The sequence below is a fragment of the Centroberyx gerrardi genome, unplaced genomic scaffold, assembly GCF_048128805.1.
Source record: "Centroberyx gerrardi isolate f3 unplaced genomic scaffold, fCenGer3.hap1.cur.20231027 Scaffold_135, whole genome shotgun sequence".
Classification (NCBI taxonomy): Eukaryota; Metazoa; Chordata; class Actinopteri; order Beryciformes; family Berycidae; genus Centroberyx; species Centroberyx gerrardi.
Genome location: NW_027605276.1, coordinates 1 through 22,195, shown reverse-complemented (window position 1 = coordinate 22,195; position 22,195 = coordinate 1). Strand labels below are relative to the sequence as shown.

At 44.6% G+C, this 22,195-nt stretch overlaps 1 protein-coding gene across 2 annotated transcripts; it reads left to right on the top strand.

Moving 5' to 3' along the window:
* The first annotated feature begins 5 nt into the window (after window positions 1–5).
* Window positions 6–20,525, top strand: LOC139917503 (inaD-like protein). 2 transcript variants are annotated; one of them, XM_078282422.1, is made up of 9 exons: window positions 6–25; window positions 1,684–1,746; window positions 1,967–2,145; window positions 5,726–5,947; window positions 6,336–6,475; window positions 7,153–7,333; window positions 17,329–17,457; window positions 19,062–19,311; window positions 20,423–20,525. In XM_078282422.1, the coding sequence occupies exons 2-8, from the start codon at window positions 1,725–1,727 to the stop codon at window positions 19,239–19,241; spliced, it is 1,053 nt and encodes a 350-aa protein (XP_078138548.1). In that variant the 5' UTR covers window positions 6–25; window positions 1,684–1,724; the 3' UTR covers window positions 19,242–19,311; window positions 20,423–20,525. The 2 variants fall into 2 exon arrangements, with proteins under 2 accessions (XP_078138548.1, XP_078138547.1); XM_078282421.1 differs by having other exon boundaries at window positions 7,132–7,333.
* The last annotated feature ends 1,670 nt before the right edge of the window (window positions 20,526–22,195 follow it).

Genomic DNA, 22,195 nt, shown 5'->3' with positions numbered 1-22,195 from the left:
TGGTAACAAACTGGATCCAGTTCATGTGAGTTTTACACCAGTTTAAAACCTGTTTCTATCGCTCTGTGTTGTATGAATTTATAACTGGCGACCGGCTGCGCTTTCCGACTGTTTATCCACACGAAACAAAATTAAATGATTAATTTTAGGCGTTACAAAACAACAATTTCAAACTAGTTAGCATGCTAGCGGCTAACTAGTTAGCCAACTATTGTTGCTGTTAGCAAGTGATGGAGGCTAAGTTGGCTAATATAGATTTCACTGAGTTAAGACTGATGAAGAGAGGAGTCGGTGGAGTTTAAAGACAGTTGGGGATTGATCGTCTGTGTTTTCACCAGTCGCAGGTGATGAAGCGATTCTTCCGACTCTTTTTAGATGCACCTGTTGCATGTAAATGACCTGCTGATGCTCCATATAGACTCTAATAGAAAGTCTTTTACTCTCTCATTGCTGTTGTTCTGGACAGACCGTTGCAAACAGATGTGGCAATATATATATAATATGTAGGAGAGCAGATATAAGTTTTTATTTAGTAGTTAGTTTCCATATTCGTCCATCCCTCCCTTCTGAGTTTCACTTCCTGGTTTCAGGTGAGCTGATACAGGTGAGCTGCCTCTGACTAAATCACAGCGCAGACTGTAAAGTGTGTTTGTGTTTAGTTTAGTTTGGTTTGTGTTCAGCTGAAGTAAAGACGGAGGTTTTGTTGTGTTGTTTCCTTCTTCATGGGCTGATAAACTTTGTCTCTCCTGGCCTGGTTCAGTTTGCTCTCCCTGTGTAAACACGCCATGCTAATGCTGAGCTAACAGACCGATACATTCCATTCTGCTGTATGGAGAGAGAGAGACGCGCCAAGCTTCATGCGGAACTCTGCCAATTTAATGTTGTCTTGCTTAGTGGCAAAAGTACATAGTTGGTAGAATATAACCTAAAACTTTTTACAAAGTGTTAGGATCCACTCTTCAATTCGGCTTACACCTGATACACCAAACAGCTCTTGTTTCAATAAAGTTTCAACTTTTACAATTGGTTTAACTGTTGTTCCCACAATCTTCCTGCACCAAACTACACCATGGAGGATGGCAAGCAATTCTTAAAATTGAGGTCATATTGAAATGAATTGCTGTTTGGTGGATCATCTATATGCCAAATTTACCAGAACACCCTAAGGTTTCGTTAAAGGTCTTAAGGCCTGGTCTACCTGATACTAATGTTTACTGATAAGCAAGGCATACAAAAAAGACATTAGAATAAAATAGAGCTGCAGTCATTGAGCCTGTTCTTGATGCCATGGTTCAAGAAGTATTAGTTACAGGTAGAGAAGTGTTGAAGTTTAAATTCTACATCGTCTAGAAAGAGCTGCTCAGTAGATCCTTGTGATGTAAATTCAGGTTTTTCTAGTTTGAGGTGTTTCGTTTCTTTGATCCACATAGTGTGAATGGGAGGCTGGAGGTGCTTCCAGTCCAGAAGAATTAATCTAAATGAGCTAAAAAGGGTTAGAAATCTACATATTGACTGGTACCTCACTTGAACGTGAACTCAGGCGGGAATACATGGAATAAATGACAAGAAGACATGGGATATGTGGAGCCCTTGAGGCTTAATGCTGCTTTATCCCAGTAGACAGATGCACTGGTCTAATTTGTGTGAAATAATGTTTTATTTCTGTTCTCCTCGTCTGTACAGATTGATCCAAAGGACAGACAGAGACAGAGGGAGGGAGAACCATGTATGAAAATGTCCCAGCAGGTACAGACTCTCAGCTGTTAAACATTTAAACTCTGTGCTGAAAATGCAAATATGGTTATTTGTGTCTGAGACGTCTGCATTAGGCTGCGCATGCATACACATGTATGTGTGTGTGCATGCATGTTTGCATATATTTACCTGCTTCCATATTGTGAGCAATACCTGTGTGTGTGTGTGTGTGTGTGTGTGTGTGTGTGTGTGTGTGTGGCTGTGGCCTCAGTCTCCACAGTGGAGCGTCAGCAGGTGCTGGGAGCTCTGGAGCGTCTGCAGGCCAAACTGGTCCAGAGGGAGGAGTGGAGCCACAGCGACACCCTGGGGACCCTGAGGGACACCCTGCAGAGTCCGCTGTTCAGCCACATCCTCACCCTGCAGCACTCCATCAAGCAGCTCAGAAACCAGGTCAGAAACAAACTCACCTCGATCCAACAGTTCAGAAACCAGATCAGAAAAAGACTCACCTCTATCAAACAGTTCAGAAACTGGATCAGAAACAGACTCACCTTGATTCAACAGTTCAGAAACCAGATCAGAAAAAGACTCACCTCTATCAAACAGCTTAAAAACCAGATCAGAAACAGACTCACCTCTATCAAACAGTTCAGAAATACCTGCTTAACCTGAAATACTCCATCAAACAGGTCAGAAAAAGCCAAAAACAGCTTCACCGTATAAAAACCCCAATCAAGCAGCTCAGAAACCAGATCAGAAACACCCTCAAGATGGATATTACTGCTGTTATGTGAAACCTTAGCAACTCAGATGTTGGTATAATTCATTTATTTTCCTTGATTTGAAAGTTTCCATGGTCCTCAGAAACGTTCATCACTGCAGGGCCTGCAGGGTGAAACCAGATCCTTTTCAAAATGGATGCTCATCAATCTAGAAATAAGATTGTTTTCTTGATTTCTGAAAATGTGACTTTTTGGAGATATGGGGTTTTCAGCTGTTGTATTTTTTGTCTGTCTGACCTGCGCTGTGAAATCCAAAAAATTACAACCAGATCATTTTGATACTGCAGACAAAAGCGTCTATCAGTTTGTTACCAGCTGTGTGACGATATCTAACCTGTGTGACGGCACCGCAGACCGAACAGACGTGTTTCCTAACGAACCGCAGCGCCGATGTGACATCCGTAGCCCCGCCCACATGTCGACAGCCTATCAGGTGTGGGCGTCCCGCCGCGCCCCGTCCGGCGCTCTGACCTGTCAGTCCAGCTGAGCGGGGGACATTGAATCCCCTCTGCATCGCCATCTGTATTCAGCTGCGGCTCTTACTGACGTCGAGCCTTTACAATAAACAATCTGCAGCCAAATTAAGATAATGGCAATAACCGACGGCGGGCTTCATATTCTAAGTGCTGCGAAGGTCAGAGCCGAGTCCATGAATGTGTTGGGTGGAAGCCGTCGGAGGGTATATGAAGCAGGGACTTCTCTCTCTCTCTTTCTTTATTTATTTTCCCTCCCCCCCCCCCTCCTCTTCCTCCTCCTCCTCCTCCTCCTCCTCCTCTCTCTGCGGATCTATCAAGCTTTAATATCTAGTGTCTTGGTTTGAGTAACGGCCTTGTCGAGGCGGTATTGATGAAATGGCTCTGGATCCTGCTCCGTCAGCCTGGCCTAAATAAGCCGCAGACTGATAAGTTTCCACAATGTGAGTGTAAAGGTCATTAATACATTACCTGTTCAGAGAGAGAGAGCCTGCAGAGGAATCTATTGATTTTTCTGTTTTTTTTTTTCCCTCTCTTCCCCACTTACCCCCCGGCCTTTTGGCTTCATTTTTTTTTTTTCTCCACGTCTTTCCTTTTTAGCAGACAACGTCCTTGCATATAAGGGCGCCTCTCTCTCTCTCTCTCTCTCTCTCTCTCTCTCTCTCTCTCTCTCTCTCTCTCTCTCTCTCTCTCTCTCTCTCTCTCTCTCTCTCTCTCTCTCTCTCTCTCTCTCTCTCTCTCTCTCTCTCTCTCTCTCTCTCTCTCTCTCTCTCACAGCAGGATGTGTATGTGTGTGTATGGTGGTAAATCCTGATGCTGGTGGTGTTTGCAGTAGAAGTCGTTTGCTGTCTGCAGGTTTTTGGCCTTGGTGACTCTCGATCAAAGCCTGTTCAGATCCCACAGAACAGCGCAGTGTGTTTTTTTTTTTTATAGATTCAAACCAGCCGAGGAGCGCTTGATTTACCTGCTCAGACGCTGACAGGGGTTCAGTACTGGGCTCTTCTTGTTTAGAGGAGGGTGTTGGAGGTCTGATTCTCGGGTTTGAAACCCAGACTGGTGAGGAGAATATGAGCTGAGAAGGAAGGAAGAAGGAAGGAAGAAGGAAGGAGAAGGAAGGAAGAAGGAGTAGCGCTCTCTCCTCCCTCTGCAGCTCCTGCCGACGTGCCCCCGAGCAAGGCACTGAACTAGTGCTGAATCGATCAGTCGATTAATTAGTTGACTGGCAGAAAATTAATCCATTTTAATTTTGGTAATCGATTTAGTCATTTATCAAGTAAAAATACCAAACATTTGCTGGTTACAGCGTCACAGATGCTAAAACTGTCTGCTCTTCTCTGTTTCATATCATTATAAAATGAATCCTTTGTGTATTTTGGCTGCTGGTCAGACTGAGGGAGAAATTTGAAGAATCACTCTGGGCTCTGGGAGCAGTGGTGAGGCTGGATAGTGAACACAGGTCAGCTGCAGCCCTGCACTGAACCACAGCTGCTGCAGGGGAGCTGCTCAGCAGACGGCTGTGGCTGTGCTGGGAAGCTCCAACAGGGGTTTGTGTAGAAATGAATGAATGTGATGCAGGGTGGAGCTGAAAATGAAAATAAAACAAAGATAAAATAATGGTTTTAAAATATAGAGAGGTTTCCCTGGCTTGTAGAAAGTCTTAGTTGGTGAATCTGTGGGTGCATCAGGTTTTCATGGAGACAGGCGGCCAGAAACTCTCTGACCCTGTTTAGACTTGGTTTTATAATGCGTCTTGGGCGATCGGATCACAAGTGGACAGCGCTAAATACAAGTGTAAACGACCACCAAGACGCATCGTGATCCGATCACTCAAACCACTTGCCGAGGTGGTCCGGGACGCATTTGACCACATATCTTTTGTAGTGTAAACACTAATGCGTCCTGATGCGTCCCCAACAAGGACGTAACAGGAGAATACGTCATCAGTGCAGGACGTGGTGGTTGTTATGGTGACAGGGCGCCAACGGTCCTGTCGATCTCAACAGTTGGAAGAGCCCGTACATGTAGATTAGTTCTTGAAACGTTGTTTTCTTAGCTAGCCCGTGCTAAACAAATCTGGCGCTTGTCTGGCGACAGACTGACGTAATAACTGTGCGCGGCGCCCTTTGACCTTCTAGCGGAAGTGACGTAGGCAGTAACAACATCTGAACACAAGTGGTCAGCTGGACACCTTGGAGACGCATGATAAACACAGGTGGAAACGGCGATGTGTCTCGGCTGTCCGCTTGTGATCCCATCGCCCAAGACGCATTATAAAACCAAGTGTAAACAGGGTCTGAGATCACTAAATAATAAACAACTATCTGAACTGTCTGGGACAAACAGAAGACTCTTCTGTTCCTTCAGCTGAGGATGCAAGTGGGCAGATATGAGTTTAAAAGTCTGCAGACTTGATGGTATAATCTGTTTTTCATGGACTCCAAATGTATTCAGCTGCTGTTCTCTCCAGGTTTGGAATACTGGACCTTTTATGTGTTTAATTAACTTGTTTATGTCCTAATAGTGTGTCAGTCAGGCAGATTCAGGTTTTAATATCAGTAGAAGCGACTTTTTACCAACTCACAGCGGTTCCTCCATTTCTGACCTCACAGCTCCAAAACAACTCTGATACATGGATCTAAAAACCTCCTCCTCTCTCTCTCTCTCTCTCTCTCTCTCTCTCCTCTCTCTCTCTCTCTCTCTCTCTCTCTCTCTCTCTCTCTCTCTCTCTCTCTCTCTCTCTCTCTCCTCTCTCTCTCTCTCTCTCTCTCTCTCTAGTTGAGCAGTATGCCTCCTGATGCCTGCAGTGAGTTTAGTTTCTCCAGGAAGGGTCAGCTGATCGTGAGCGCCACTCATCCGACCAGCAGCTTAGCCCCGCCCACCCAGTCGGCCCCGCCCACCCAGTCGGCCTCTCTCCTGACCAACGGCTCGGCTCCGCCCCCCCGCCAAGCTCCGCCCTCGCCCGAGCGCCTCCAGACATGGATCCTCACCGCAGCCAAGGTGGGTGGAGCCACGCCACACACACACACGTACAACACGCACAGCATGCATGTAAACACTCACAGAGCACACACTCACACACACACACACACACACACACACACACACACCACAGCATGCACAGAACCACACATAGAGCACAGCATGTACCGTAACCCACGCACACATCATGTGCACACACCACAGCATGCACATACACACACATGCACACATTAACACACACACACATAAAGCATGCATATAGACAAACACACACACACACACACACACAGGAGCACCCAGCATGCATATAAACACACATACAGACATAAACGCATGGCCAAACCCCTGAGCTGACTGTGTGTGTGTGTGTGTGTGTGTGTGTGTGTGTGTGTGTGTGTGTGTGCAGGGCCGTCACACGGAGCTGGTGGCTCTGTCCCGGCCTCTGTCTGGTGGTCTGGGCTTCAGCGTCGTCGGTCTGAATCCTGAAGGAAGCAGCAGCCAGGGAGTTTTCATCAAACACATCCAGACTGGAGGAGTCGCACACAGGTCTGATGATACTACTACTGCTACTGCTAATACTGCTAGTACTACTGCTAGTACTACTACCACTACTACTAATACCTCCACTGCTAGGAGTTGTACTGGCAGTACTGCTACTACTACTGCTCTACTATTGGCAGTACAACTACTACAGTTACTACTGCTATTACTACTACAACTGCTACTTCTACAATGAAAGTACAATGAAGCTCTTTTCACGCTAACTATGCTAACTTTACTCACTTAGCATCCTGCAACTCACTCTGGCTGCGGCTAAAAACACACTCACTTCCTGCTACGTCACCCGCAGGTTACCCACAAGGCCACCTTCTTAAAGGGGCAAGGCTTGATAGAGCTATTCAAGTCATTTGGTGAAAATTCCTGTATTTTTTCATATCGCAATATATATCACAGAAAAAAAAAATATTGCAATGTCAGTTTTTTCCAATATCATGCAGCCCTAATTAGTAGTACTGCTATTTCGTCCAACTTGGAGGCATCTCACACAGGTCTGCTCCTCTTTTTCCTTCTTCTCTTCATATTCTCTCCCTTCCCCTCTTTCTTCTCCTCCTTCTCCTCCTCCTCCTCTTCTTGTCTCTCACTTCCTCAGTGTCACCATGGTGATTAATGATGTATCTGTGTTGTTGACAGTTGGCTGACAGTGTGTTGTGTTGCTGCCGTAGGGACGGGCGTCTCCAGGAGCGGGACCAGATCCTGGTGATAAACGGCAGTCCTCTGGAGCCGGGCCTGGGCCAGCAGCGGGCCCTGGCCCTGCTGCAGCAGCCCGGGGAGAGGGTGGAGCTAGTGGTGGCCAGGGACCGCCCACTGAACGCATCATCACCGCCGGCCACGCCCCTCAACACGGTAAGAAAACACCGGAGTGTGATCGGACGAACCAAACGGGTTTCTCATTATTTACGAAGCGACAAAGAGCATAAATGCAGATAGAAATAAGATAGAATAAAGATATCAGTTTCCCAGAGTGTGTGTTTTTACGCCCAGGTGAGTTCAGCTGTGGAAACGCTCCACGACTGAACACACTGAACATCGACATCTTGCGTCACAGACAAACACACTTGATGACGAGGTAAAGCCTGGGAAAACACACGACCCGAGTTCTTACAGCGACCCAACCTGGTGACAGCACAAACTCCCGCTCGACCGCGAGACTGAACCAAAACTAACATGGAGGCGGGACATTTCTCTTTCCACACTTCCTGGATTTTGTTTCCCTGCTTTCAGTTCAGCTCTCATTGGCTGTCGTCGGTTTCTATTCAGATTAGATTCGTTGAGCAGCTCACACTGCAGGAGCACGTCAAGACTTGTCCAGGTTGAAGTCGTATAAATTGATCATGGTGATGGTCCTGACTGGACCGAGAGGCCAGAGATTAACTAGATCTTCTGTATTGATCTTGTATCGGCTATTTCACCAACTCGCTCTGATCAGGGAAATCGGTCATGATGGTCAATATAATCGGCCAAAGAGTCTTGTAATGTTTCCCCGGTCTTACTGATACGGCAACAGATTCTTACATCTTCAGTTTGTCATTAGAATAAACGGCATTGCATTATAACAAGTGCAGGACTCAAGATGGCAGGCGCACATGTGATACTAAACTGGAAAAACTTAGGGACACAGGAAAGATCAGATAGGATCATGAAATAAAGTTAATTTCCAGATCTAATTTCCAAATCATTTTCGGGGTAAAAAGAAATCATTACTTGAAGTTCATTCTAAAATATCTCCAAAATCTAGAGGATCATGGATGTGAAAGTGTCTAATTTAGTCAACCGACGACTTAAGTTCCCCACTGTCCTTTAAAAAGCGCCGTGGTTTGGTTTGATCTTGTGCCGTCAAAACAAAACTCTTGAAGAGAATTATTCCTAGTTTTAATCCCAATTTGCACATTTGCTCCTTGTGTAGTTTTATATGCAGTATGGATTTAGTTTTAGGACGATATACTGCGAAACCAGCAGAGACCTGGAGCATCACTGAAATCATCTTTGTCCTGTACTGTGTGTTTGGCCAGCACCTGGGTTACACACACACACACACACACACACACACACACACACACACACACACACACACACACACACACACACACACACACACACACAGCTCTTTTGCATTATCCAGCAGCTTGGCTGTCACTCAAAACAAGCATCGCTGAGAGGGCGTCAATCATATCTGGAGGTCACTTTCAGGCCACGCCTCCGTATCGGACTGGGACTTCCTGTTTATGGCGAGCTGTAAGTCTGTTGACATTGTCTCGGATGATTTTCATGACCTTAAAGCCTATAGGAAATCAAGTTAGTGCTCCTCTTGCAACATCGGCCCTGACAATATGTATTTAAGTCTGAGAGGAGGCGCAATCAATGAATGTCGACATGACAGGGAAGTCAAACACTGCTGTCCAGTCCGGCTCCTGCAGACTCACGCTCAGCCCAGACAGGCTTCATGATGAAGAGCTGGAGAGATAAACCTGACTCTCGGGCCTCGATGGCAGCAGACCGATGGTTTAGAGAGACACTTTCCCCCGGACATGAACCTGCATCCTGGGTGACCGGACTGTGTTAGGAACAAGCAAAAATGCATCAAGTCCAGGTGTAAATGTGCCCAAGATGCACTGAAGATCTGATCACTCAAACCACACATGTAGACTCATTAGCAACATAATTTAAATGCAACAAGTCTGCAATCCACATACAGAAACTATGGAAAAGTACAGGCAGCATTTTGAGGAGGGAAAGACAAATCCAGTCTCAGAGTGTATACCAGAGACACATTATACATGTTTGTATTATTAATGTTGTCTCTTGGACAGGCTTCCCTTGTAAAAGAGAAACTTTTCCTCAATGGGACGTCCTGGTAAAATACAGATTAAATTAATACATTTGTAATGGCCGGTGTAAATATGATCCAGCTAAATTTTATCTAGACACAATCTGGATAAATGACAGGAGGCCAGATGGAGTTAGGGGTTTTAACAAGCCTTACTGTGCCCAGTTAAAAAGACACGCCTACATTTTACATTTGGTCATTATGGTAATGCTAAAGACATGGACAGACACAAATACACAAAGCCACAATACCAGAAAAGTATTGAAAAAGTGAGTATATCATACGTAGATATGTGTCAGGTTGCGGCTGCAGTTCTGACCGGGACAGGGAAGTGAGATGTCTTCTCTCCCCTGGTGTCCTGGAGAAAATGTTCCTGTCACATATCATGGATTCAGTTTTTCATTAAGTCTCCAACAGCCAAATATTTTAGCTTTCTCTGTCGACTTCCTCAGTGTCAGGTGACCCGTAATGAATCCGGCAGAGACGACGTCACCGTGAAAATCGCCCTGTAATTTCCATCCTAACCGAGGTGAGGGGTCAGAGGTCATGGTTGACTTAAACTGTCCCCCGGTGTCTGGTTTCATTGGACGGGAAGGTGAACGTGAGCGAGGGGAAATGAGGCGGAGATGGGTCAACACCGGCAAGGTGACGCACGCCATTAACCCCCGACGCTCTGACAACAAGCTGGCTCTCCTCTCTACACTCACTTTAATTACATCAGTGTTTCCCAAACTGCACTGCAAAAAATGTCCATCCAACAAGCCATTTACTCTCATATTCTGCCTTCAGATCTTATTTTTCTTAAACCAAGACAAAAATGAGGAGAGATAACTCCACTTGTTTCCAATGCAGCTTCACTTGTTTCAGGACTTTTCTAGAAATGAGTGTCAGTCTGTTGAAACCAGTCAGAATAAGGCAGATCACTGCACTGCTGTCAAGAAAATGACTTTTGATTCTTCAAAATTCTTGAAACAAGTTGATTTGTATTGGAAACAAGTGAAATTATCGAACCCCATTGGCAGATTTTTTCACTTATTTTAAGAAAATTATGATTTTAGGACTCAATAATAGACTAAATGATGTGTTAAGATGAAGATGTTTTGCAGTGTGGGGTCTGGGAGCCTCCTGGGGATCCTCAGCAAAATGAGGAATAGTTTAACATCACTATAATTTGTGAGAAATTATCCCAATTAAAGAATCTATAAGAATGACTTCTAGAAGCCCTGCATTTAAATAACCAACAGATTCATTGTTGAGAAGCGAGCCAGCAGAAAGACAGGAGAGAAACGGCGTGGTGACAAACAGAGAGCAGGGCCTGGACTTTTAATGCGAGCTGAGGAACACAGGTTCGCCCCAGTCGTAATGATTCTGCCCCGCTGTATTGTCGGGTCATTATCACACGGCATTACACTGTCCCTCTTGTTTGTGACCACCCCCCCCACCCCCCCCCACCCCCTCCTCCCTCGTTGGATCCGGGCCACGTCCTGCATACCAACCCTCCGATCCGCCTGCTTTTGTTTTATTCATGTCCCGTTTCTATTGAGGTCGCGTTTAATGGAGCGCCGGGCATAAAAAACACAACTCTGGATGTGATTTTATTGCCGTTCCCCTGGCCTGGCTAACTATCTGTCACCCAAAGCCAAGACTCCGTTCCTGGGCAGATCCAGACAGCTCTGACCCTCCATTACAGCTGATGTGTTGTCTTGGCGTGGCTCCTCTCACGTCTTGTTTCTGTTGGAATCAGGCCGACACCGACAGGAAACACTGTGGGGCTTCACTATAAAGTCGCTCATAAAGACAGATGTAAATCAACGAGTCAAATATCACTCCACAGCCTTTTTCTATTTAGTGTGTATTATCCTACCATAGATTAGGACAGTGTGTCAGGGAATGCATTCAAGGGTTTAGAGGTAATTTATTGCTCATGTAAAAATGATGAAAAGCAGAAAGAAGAGGGACAAAAACGTAACAGATTGCGCGATTAAAGAAACCCAAGGGGCTTGTAAAACTGCCTCACCTCAAGAGAAACAAACTAAAACACAACTGAGGCGGATAAAGATGGTAAACTTGTCTGTTAACTCCTAGAGGAACGTAACCCCCCCCCCCCCCCCCCCCGTCCCCCAGTCACATGACCAACCACCTGTCAATCAACACGCCAAGGTCAAGGGTTGAGTCATATGTGAAAACAAACAGTTCCCTGGCTCTGACAGCCCGCTAGAACACCCAACACCGGCCTTTCTCCGAGCCTACATCTCTGCTTATCACTAAAAGCTGAGAAAATATTGACCTTGTTAAACGCAGGCTGCAGGGTTCATTTTATCTCTAAAGGCCGACAGCGAGCGGTAATACTGCGCGGCTGCATTGCTCTGCTCCGACACGCAGCTCATACCTGACACCGCTCTGCAGAACAATCTGCGACGGTCGTCCTTATCAAGAGTTATTTACCGTAACACACAGGGACGTTTTAGGGATTTAGGTCCCATTCCTGTCCAGAGCGACTTCTAAAAAGGGAGCAGATAGAGTTCAGTGGCTTGATCTTTGACACTCTGGCTGTTGCTGGGATTGAACCTTGGACCTTCCGGTGACAGGACGGAGTCTCTGCCTCTAGCCTCAACTAACTTAATAATGTGCTCCTCTGCTGCTCCCTGTAGGGAAGTAGTGTTTTCTCTTGGCTTCATAGGGAGGTCAGGGGTCAGGGTCTGGAGCTGGTAGGGATTCAGTGGTTTGCTCAAGGACACTTCAGCAGGGAGGATGTTTGCTGACCCGGGGGTTTGAACCCAGTTTGATTGAAGAACGGTCTCTCTAACCACTTGGCCAAACTAGCAGTATGCTAACATGTGAAGTGATTTTAGGCTTCGTCCCAGTGTCCCATCTCAAAATGTCCCAGCCTGTCCCAGACTGTTCCCGACCTGTCTTAAACCGTCTCACAGTTTACCAAACTGTTCCCAAATTGTCTCAACCTGTCTCAAATGATTCCCAAACTGCCCAACCTGTTCCCAACCCGTCCCAGACTGTTGCAAACTGCCTCAATCAGTCTGACTGTCTCAAACAGTCCCCAAACTATTCCCAACCTGTTCCCAAACTATTCCCAACTTGCTCCCAAACTGTTCCCAACCTGTTCCCAAACTATTCCCAACCTGTTCCCAACTTGTTCCCAAACTATTCCCAACCTGTTCCCAAACTATTCCCAACCTGTTCCCAACCTATTCCCAACCTGTTCCCAAACTATTCCCAACTTGCTCCCAAACTGTTCCCAACCTGTTCCCAAACTATTCCCAACCTGTTCCCAAACTATTCCCAACCTGTTCCCAACCTATTCCCAACCTGTTCCCAAACTATTCCCAACTTGCTCCCAAACTGTTCCCAACCTGTTCCCAAACTATTCCCAACCTGTTCCCAACTTGTTCCCAAACTATTCCCAACCTGTTCCCAAACTATTCCCAAACTGTTCCCAACCTATTCCCAACCTGTTCCCAAACTATTCCCAACCTGTTCCCAAACTATTCCCAACCTGTTCCCAACCTGTTCCCAAACTATTCCCAACCTGTTCCCAACCTGTTCCCAAACTATTCCCAACCTGTTCCCAAACTATTCCCAGCCTGTTCCCAACTTGTTCCCAACCTATTCCCAACCTGTTCCCAAACTATTCCCAAACTGTTCCCAACTTGTTCCCAACCTGTTCCCAACCTGTTCCCAACCTGTTCCCAAACTATTCACAACCTGTTCCCAACCTGTTCCCAAACCGTTGCAAACTGCCTAATTGCCTCAATCTGTCTCAGAATGTCTCAAACAGTCCCCAAACTATTCCCAAACTGTTCCCAATCGGTTCCCAATCTGCTCCCAACCTGCTCCCAAATGGTTCCCAACCTGTTCCCAACCTGTCTCACGTCCCTCTGTTGTTGATTTGGATTTTGTTATAATTCTGTAACTATGTATTTTGCAATACTGTAAACATGGAGGGAAATGCAGCTTAGCCCAACTGTCTGCAGGCTACGCACTCATCCTGACCTGGCCTATTGCTGCTGTTTTTGTAGTTCTCTTTTTCTTACTTTAATGTGAAGTTTCCATGGTCATTTTATTTGTTGAGTGATTTTTGTGACCTCTGCGTCCTTGAAAACCGTTAAAATCCACTGTAGAGTTCCAAAAACTCATGGGAGTCACTGAAGAAATCAGTGTTCTTTTCTTTGTTGCTGAAAAACAAACAGATATGTGATTTTTACATGACGGCAGTGCAGATGTCTTATGGTACATACTGTATGTCTTATTCTACACAACAGATTTGGGAGATACAGTACACACAGTCCTAGATATTTCAAATTACAGGATATGTTCCTTGTGTAGGTTGTTTTTTGAAGTTACTTCGTTTAATTAATGAGGTATTGGGCCAAAACTAGATGCAGTGTGATAAGCCACATTTTTCATGGCTGTAAATTGGTCCTGAGGGAACCTGGACTCTGTCGAGGGAACCAGACTCTTTGGTTCATTTAGCAGAAAACTAGCAGCTAAAGTAGAAACTTCAAGCTGACCAGTCTGTCGAGGCGGTCTGCGGTCAAACTCACAGCAGGATCACATTTAATCCACAGCGCTTTTATGTTGCTGTAAACTATGTACAGTTGTTCTCCAGGATCCCATGGATCAAACGTGTTGATGGTGAAACTTATTAGACCTGGGTATTGATTATGGTATTACTGTACCAGTTTTCGATGCAACTCTTATTTACTTGCCAGATGTTTTCATCATGAAAACGTCATGGAGAGCTGGTAAAAATAAGAATTGAGGGAAACAAATTCAGTTTAGTTTACACATGCATAATCAATGCATGACTAGAAAAATTGAACACAGATTCATCCTAACCCGATGCAGCTGCAACGCAGTGGTTCAGCAGTGAGGGATTCTCCCATTTGAAAAGAATGAACTTCCATTGGAGAGCAATGCATTCAACGCATTAGTGTGATCCTGACCTTATCAAACAAACAGCTCTTTCCAGCAGCCTGGGATCAGCCGGCAGAGGCTTGTTTCATTAGACAGAGGAAGACCTCTTCTATCAGATCAGAGCTGTAATAAGAGACTAGAACTACCTCTGATTACAGCCACTTCATAAAAACCCTGGGAGGACTGTGTGTGTGTGTGTGTGTGTGTGTGTGTGTGTGTGTGTGTGTGTGATCAGGTGGTTAGCCAGCCTGGACGGCAGGACCCAGGTATCTTCTCCAGCCTCTCCATTGATCACCAGCTGGTATCAGAGTTGAAGAAATCCTCTCAGCACTGGGTAATTACTTCCTGAGGTTAAACTTAATGACCTCTCACCTCAGGACAGATCACTGTGTGGCTGCTGCTCCCCTCTGTTCTTTGGCTGGTTGTCCCCCACTATGAAATCAGAGCGAGGGGTTCGCTACAGCTTTCATTCGTCCATCCATGTCTCAGACACCACTGATCAGATTTCATTTAAATTTGGGGGATTGATACATTCCACCACTGTGTTCTTGCATTTTCAAAATTACAGATTGGCCCAAGGGTGGCGCCACATGTACAGGTCAGGACAAGGTGACATAGTTGTTGTTGTTGTTTTTGGCCCAGCAGGGGACTGCATCATTCATGAGGATGATGTGTCCTGTTGCCTTGTTTCAGACTCATGCGACATACAGTATCTACAAGACCTTAAATAGTCTTAAAATGTCTGAAATTTAGCTATTTTTTCTCCCTTTGGTCTTTTGGTTGGCTTACTGTTTTCTTAGGCTGAATTTGCACTGTGTCTACTAGTCCTTAAATAGTCTAATGATGTATGAAATTGAATTTTCAGAATTCCAGTCCTGAAAAGTTCTCTACAGTTACATTTAACTACAGTTAAATATAGCCTTTAAATCCTAAATACAGTTTCAGAAGTCTTGTGTTTTTCTGATGCGCTATGTTTGTACTTTTGAAGTAAGAAATCAACCTGACAGACTGCTTTGCTTTTACATTGCTTTTTTTCTAATTGTTTGATCAGAAATGCTGTTTGAATTAACATTAAAAAGGTTGTAAGAAATTCTTCAACTCTGAAACCTGCAGACACCGTGTCATGATATAGAAATGCAATTTGAACCGACACCACTAACAACCTGTGCTACTGTCCAGTCAGTTGTTCAGCTGCAGCCGACTTTTCGGTCAGCACCGCTCAACATTTCTCTGGTCATGGATCAGTCTGGTGATGCAGGCAGCTGCTGTGTGGAGGCTGTGGTGAGAACACATGGTTAGAACACATGGTTAGATTTTGGTTAGACATGGTTAGACTGGGTGTTTCCTAAGGACATGCATGACCTTGTTGTCCATTTGCTTTGGTCTGAATCAGGGGCGGAGTTGTTGCTTTATTCATTGCTTCAGTTATCTTTGTTGTTGTACTGGACAGTCAATTCTTTCCTGGGGAATAAAAGTCATAATTATTGGTTTCCAAACCAATAATAATTGGTTTGGAAACGTTCAGAGTAACCTCCGTCTGAGCAGAGCCTCTTCTCCTGTTCTCATAAAGCCAAACAAACCAAACCAGCTGCAGGGTTGGAAACAGCGGCTCCAGACCAGCTGGGTGTGAAAACGCCCCGATTCTCCACAGCATCAGGACTGAAGGCTCCGGGCGTTTCAACGCCGCCACTTTGAATCCAGTTCATGACCTGCATGCTGTTTCCCTCTCCTGTCTCTCTGCAGGGTCCGGTCATGCAGAAACACTTTAAACCTCTGATTCACCATGTGACCTCGAGGTCCGAGAGTCCGAGGGCCAAACAGAAACACTACGGCAGCTGATTTCACTAGTTAGCACACTGTCAACCAGAGCGGAACTGAAATCACCCGGTGTATTGATTGACTGGAATGAAAAAACAATCCCAATGTGTTTTCCATCCCTTTAATGTTAATTCTGACAGTTTTTACATGCATACATTACATTTAAATATATTTTTAAATCAGTTTTGCCAAACCTCTCAGGCTCATTCACTCCCATTCAGTCCCAAACAGCAGAGAAAACAACTGGAGACTTCTGATTCAGTCTTTAAAGGTGATCCATCACTTTGAATGAGAAGCCAACAATCGCTTTTTGCGAAAGTCGCATCAGAACGCCGACATCAGGCTGTAAACTTTTACATTTTGAAAGAAGTTCCCTTCACCGTTTCATATTAGTGTGCATTTGAACGCTGCGAGAGCTGAGACGAGACAGGAGGTCGTAGTTGGAAAAACAACTAAGACAAAGGAAAAATATCAAATATCTCCTAACGTTATAAAAGCTGGAAAACCATCTACAGTGGTGTAAAACAGGAAGGGAATGCAGGACATGAGCAGAAACTCCAATCAGCCTGGAATGATCCTTTAAAACACCACTGTGGCTAAAAGGTGGACTAAAATGTTAGTTTGGTCTCATTGTTTTAAAGGTCACATGGTGTAAAGCAGGACTCCCTCTCCTCTGTGATGATAAAGGAGTTGGATGTGTATCTAAACATGGTGAAAGTATCAAAACTAAATCCACACAATCCATATTAGAAAAGCGAGCCTCTAAACGAGCCGTTTGGACTTCCGTAACTTTGTGGCGTCACAAAGGTTCGCTCATTATCATTTCTGTAAGAAATAATAGACTAACAAAGTGTTTTTTTCAAAGCGGTCGAGCGGTCGTCATCGTTTATTACCGGAGAGTTTTCCCTACCTGTAGCCGCCGGGCCGCGGCGTCTCACGTTTCGCTCTCGAAACGGTTAGCCGATCGGAACGGAGGGTCGTTAATATTAATGAGCCTTAAAGACACGGCGACAGAAACGGCCTGTTCTTGGTAAGGCTCAGAGAGATGCTGGAAAATGAACGTGGAGAAATGGATTGAGAGTGTTTTTGGTTCATGACACCACACACACAGCTTTGAATGGACAGAAAGACACAAAATAAAACTCTGGACACTGGAGAGTATGGACCTTTAATTGAACTGCTGTCCTGTGTTCATGTTAGTTTGGTCTCGTAGTTTTAAATAAAGTTTTAATGAAGTCCCCCTGTCTGTCTGTCTGTCCCGTAGGAGCAGTGGGGTCATGTGGAGGAGATCGAGCTGGTGAACGATGGATCCGGTTTGGGCTTCGGCATCGTGGGAGGGAAGGCGAGCGGAGTGGTGGTCCGGACGCTCGTACCCAACAGCGTGGCAGACAAGGTGAGCCGGCCTCACACCAGGAGTATTACTTCAGAATATTATCGAATAATGACTTTTACTCTTCATGTCATTTTAATTAACCTGTGCTCATTTTAGATCATGGAAAATGTAGTGATTATTGATTGGCCAGCAAAGCCAAAGAGCAGAAACAGTGAGAGAAAATGAGAAAATTACATCAATCTTTATCTTGTATCTGGACAAAAGTGGACTGTATATCATCTAAAAGCATTAATGTCTGTAATATTTTTTTATATGAAAAATAAAACCCTCATCATGACCTTTGACCTTTTATAAACACAAAGAGTATTCAGCCAAAGTCCCAGAGTTTGCCTCTGTAGGGATGTCGACTCAGACGAGAGAAACATCTCACTGCAGGTTCATCCTGTGCAGCTTTACATCTCTTCATTCAGCACACAGAAATTAAACAGATATAACTTGAGTCGGAGGTGAAGAGGTCAGTCCGGACATTTGGGTCCAGACATAAATATTAATATTTATGATCTGAAATTCACAGCATACATCATGGTAAACTGTATCAAACTGTTTCATGAGGATGGAGTCTTGTTAGGGGAAAAGGAATCCATTTCTGAAAATAAAATAGATTTCTGTTTCCATTAGTTGTTGTTTCCTTATAAACACCAACAGCAGGTTACTGTCTTGACTAACCATAAGTCAAGAGTTAAAAAATTAACTATAATGCAATATTGTTTTTTTTTTTTATTAATTGTGTGTACTCAAGTTTGAATATGTTCAGAGACAAATTATGACCTGCAGGACAAAGTTTCTATTATTGCAAAGACTCGTGTGACTTGTGTTGTCCAGTCCAGTGATTATTTAGGTGAAAAATCGACTCTGGACTGTGAAATATCTGGAAAATATGAAACAACATGAACACCTGCAGCTCTTCTCTCTCCTTGCTCACTTAAAACAACAAAATCTGACATTTCAGGAAATTTCAATGCGTCAATCAGAGTTAAATAGCCAATGACGTACAAGAAAATTTAGGGCGCCATCAGATTTCAAGGGTAGCCAGTACCACCCCTTTGGCTCCGCCCCTCTGCTGTCCATCACAGACAGCAGCATGGTGCTCCGTCCACTTCCCCTGCAGAAATAACTGTTGGGTAAAAAATGACAGTGAGCAGAGGGACTGGACGAGTTATCGCCTTGTAAGTGGATTAATTGGATCAATCAGATTAATTGGATCCAGTTTCTCTGCAGATGAAGAGAAGACTTGCTGTCAGGCGGTTTGGTGTTAAAACCTTCAGCTTTACTCTGTTCAGCAGTCTGATTCAGGAGGGGATCTGGATTCAGAAACATCTCTTCTCCCTCTCTCCATCTTGTTCTTTCTTTTGTCATCTTCACTCTCTCTCTCCTTCCTCCCCCTCTCTCTTCTTTTCCCTCTGCCTCCTCTCCTTCCTCTTTTTCTTTCTCTCTCCTCTCTCCCCCTCTGTCTTCTCCCTCTTCCCTCACTCCTTCCTCTCCTTTCTCTCTTCTTCCCTCTCAATCTTTCTCTCGTCCTCCTCTCCTCTCTTATTCTTTGCACCTGTCTTCGCTCTTTCCTCTCTCTCCTCATTCTTCTCTCTCTTTCTCTCTCCTCCAATCAGGACGGGCGTCTCCGAACAGGTGACCACATCCTGCGCATCGGGCCGACGCCCACCGGCGGCCTGTCCAGCGACCAGGTGGTGAAGGTGCTGCAGGCGTGCGGCAGTCATGTGACCATGCTGATCGCCCGGGAGCCCCGGGGTCAGAGGTCAGCCGCCCCCCCCGCCCCCGCCGCCTCCTGACTCCGCCCCCGTCTCCTCCTTACCCCCCCGCCCGCCCGACCTGCCCCCCCAACGCAGGGTCAGCAAAACGGTGAGCGGTCAACACACACACACACACCACACACTCTTATATGCATCTAAATATACACACAGTATATACACATGGAGATGCACACTATGGACTATATTCTGCTTCTATTACACTTTTAATTATTCTGTACATTTAACATTTTTTATTATATTCTGTTTTTTCATCTTTATTTATGGTTCAGGTTTTTATTTATTACCTACAAGTTATTGCAGGTATCTGCGGATCCTTAAGAAGTCAGAGAAGGTCTTTAAATAAATTATGTTAATAAAAATTTACGGTGTTAAAATGATAAAAATGTCTTAAATCCCATCATTAGAGAGTCATTTCACCAGGTAATGTCAGGTTTCTCAGCTGAATCCAGAACAGGTTTGCGGTTCAGTCTGCCTCCTGTCTGCTTTACTGAACACAGCTGGACTTCATGTCTATTCAGTTCCTGCTGTCCTTCCTCTTATTATTCTGCCCATTTATAGTTTTACAACTTTCATCAGCTGTTCAGTCACAAACAGGCTGGTTTGACTAATCTGTTTCTTTTTGGTTTTTAAATGGGTCTTAAATTCAATTCCATGAAGCGTTAAAAAGCTCTTAAAGGGCTGGTTTCACAGACAGGGATTAAGACTAGTCCTAGACTAAAGACAAAATTCAGTGGAGATATCCAGTGAAAAAGTCCTCAGTCTAGGACTAGTCTTAATCCTGAAACCAGTCTGTGAAACCAAAGAGTCTTACATTTGGTTTTCTGAAACCTGGAGATGCCTGTAATTTATCAGCTCTGTTTTGATATGTGCTCTACAGAGAGAGGTTATTATGTTGTTATTACGCATACAGTACATACAAATATACACACACATGCGCACACTTACATGCACACACACACACACACACACACACACACACAGCCATAAGTGCATGTGTGCTTGACCAAAGAAAAACAAACCAACAGACTCATGAAATTCTGAAGAGGAGAGACGCTGAAAAAGATGAAACGGCTCGTTTTTCCTCTACGATGTTTTATGTTCTGCCGGGTGTGGAGGCGGTAGAGTCCTGGCTGAAATATGGATGAAAATATGTGTGTGTGTGTGTGTGTGTGTGTGTGTGTGTGTGTGCCTGGTTTCAGCCCAACCTGGAGGGTTATGAGATCCACGAGGTTCCTCTAATCAAGAAGGAGGGCCAGAGCCTCGGCATCTCCATCATCGGCTACAACGCCCTGACCAGCCAAGGTACCACACTGAAACACACACACTGAAACACACACACACTGAAACACACACACTAAAACACACACACTGAAACACACTAAGACACACATTGAAACACACTGAAACACACTGAAACACACTAAGACACACACTGAAACACACTGAAACACACTAAGACACACACTGAAACACACTGAAACACACTAAGACACACACTGAAACACACTGAAACACACTGAAACACACTAAGACACACTGAAACAACGATACTGTCGTTTACTGCTGTGGTGCCACCCTTGCTCAGTCACTTGAGTGTTTGCAGTCTGCTCTTGGTATTGTAGAGTCACGGTTGTTTGATCTGAAACTTGTGTTGAATGCTGCAAAAACTAAACTGATGTTGTTTTCTAATGCCAGGAAGACATTAGCTTCTCTTCCTAACATTGTAACCTTACAGGGCCGTCAGATTGAATTTAGTGTCACAATACAAGTATCTAGGTATTTTAATTGATGATCGTTTAACTTTTAAACTTCACATTGAAAACTTAGTAAAGAAACTAAAGCTTAAGCTAGGTTTTTATTTTAGAAATCCTGCTTTTCCTATGCTGCCAGGAACAGACTGGTTGAGGCCACGTTCCTTCCCTTGCTTGACTCTGGTGATCTGTTGTGCATGCACGCCTCTGCCCAGTGCTTTCATTGGCTGGACACTGTGCACCACAGCGCTCTGAGGTCTGTCACAGGCTGCAAAGCTCTCACTCACCATTGCACCTATATGCCAGAGTTCACTGGCCTTGCGCAGACTTACTCATTGGTACATATTTATTTATAAGTCCATCCTTGGTCTGCTCCCCTCTTACCTTTGTGGGTATATCTCACTCAAAACTAGTAATTATTGTTTGCGCTCAAATGACACCCTCTTACTGTCCGTCCCTAAGGTTCGCACTGAATTTGGCAAACGGGCCTTTATGTTCTCCGCCCCTGCAGCCTGGAACCACTTGCAGACAGATTTGCAGCTAGATGAGCTGATCCCGATTAGGGCATTCAACAATGTAGTGAAGGGTTTGGAGGCAAATTCAATTGGAATTTGTAATTGCTTCCTTAGCTAGACCCGTTTCCTCCTGTCTGTCTTTTAGGGGTATAACTCTGTGAGTTGCTACTGTAAGTTTTGTTTTATGTGCTTTTAATGTTTGCTTGTATGTTGTTTGACAGTCTGTATTGCTGCTATCTTGGCCAGGGCTCCCTCGAAAAAGAGATCTTGTAATCTCAATGGGACTCACCTGGTTAAATAAAGGTTTAATAAAAAAAAAAAAAAAAATGAAACACACTAAAATGCACAAACACTAAAAACATTGACAAACCAAAAAGTATTTTTGCAGTATTGTCAGAGTGACTCAATGCAAGATATAAACAAGACCTGTACAATAAAACTTCAGCTGTCTGTCTCTCTCAATTTTCAATTTCAATTTTTTCATTTTTTTCAATTCAAGGTGCTTTATTGGCATACATTGGCATGCTTTGGCAAACAATATTGCCAAAGCATGTAACAAGAAATGAATCATCAATTAACCAACATTTCTCTCTCTCTCTCTCTCTCCCTCTGTCTCACTCTCCCCCCCCTCTCTCTCTCTCTCTCTCTCTCCCTCTCTCTCTCTCTCTCTCCCTCTCTATCTCTCCCTCTCTCTCTCTCTCTCTCT

Coding starts and splice junctions, on each gene's coding strand:
- LOC139917503 (XM_078282421.1), top strand. CDS start 1,725: ATGTATGAAAATGTCCCAGCAG. Junction 1,747..1,966: donor GTATGAAAATGTCCCAGCAG/GTACAGACTCTC, acceptor CTGTGGCCTCAG/TCTCCACAGTGGAGCGTCAG. Junction 7,334..17,328: donor CGGCCACGCCCCTCAACACG/GTAAGAAAACAC, acceptor TCTGTCCCGTAG/GAGCAGTGGGGTCATGTGGA.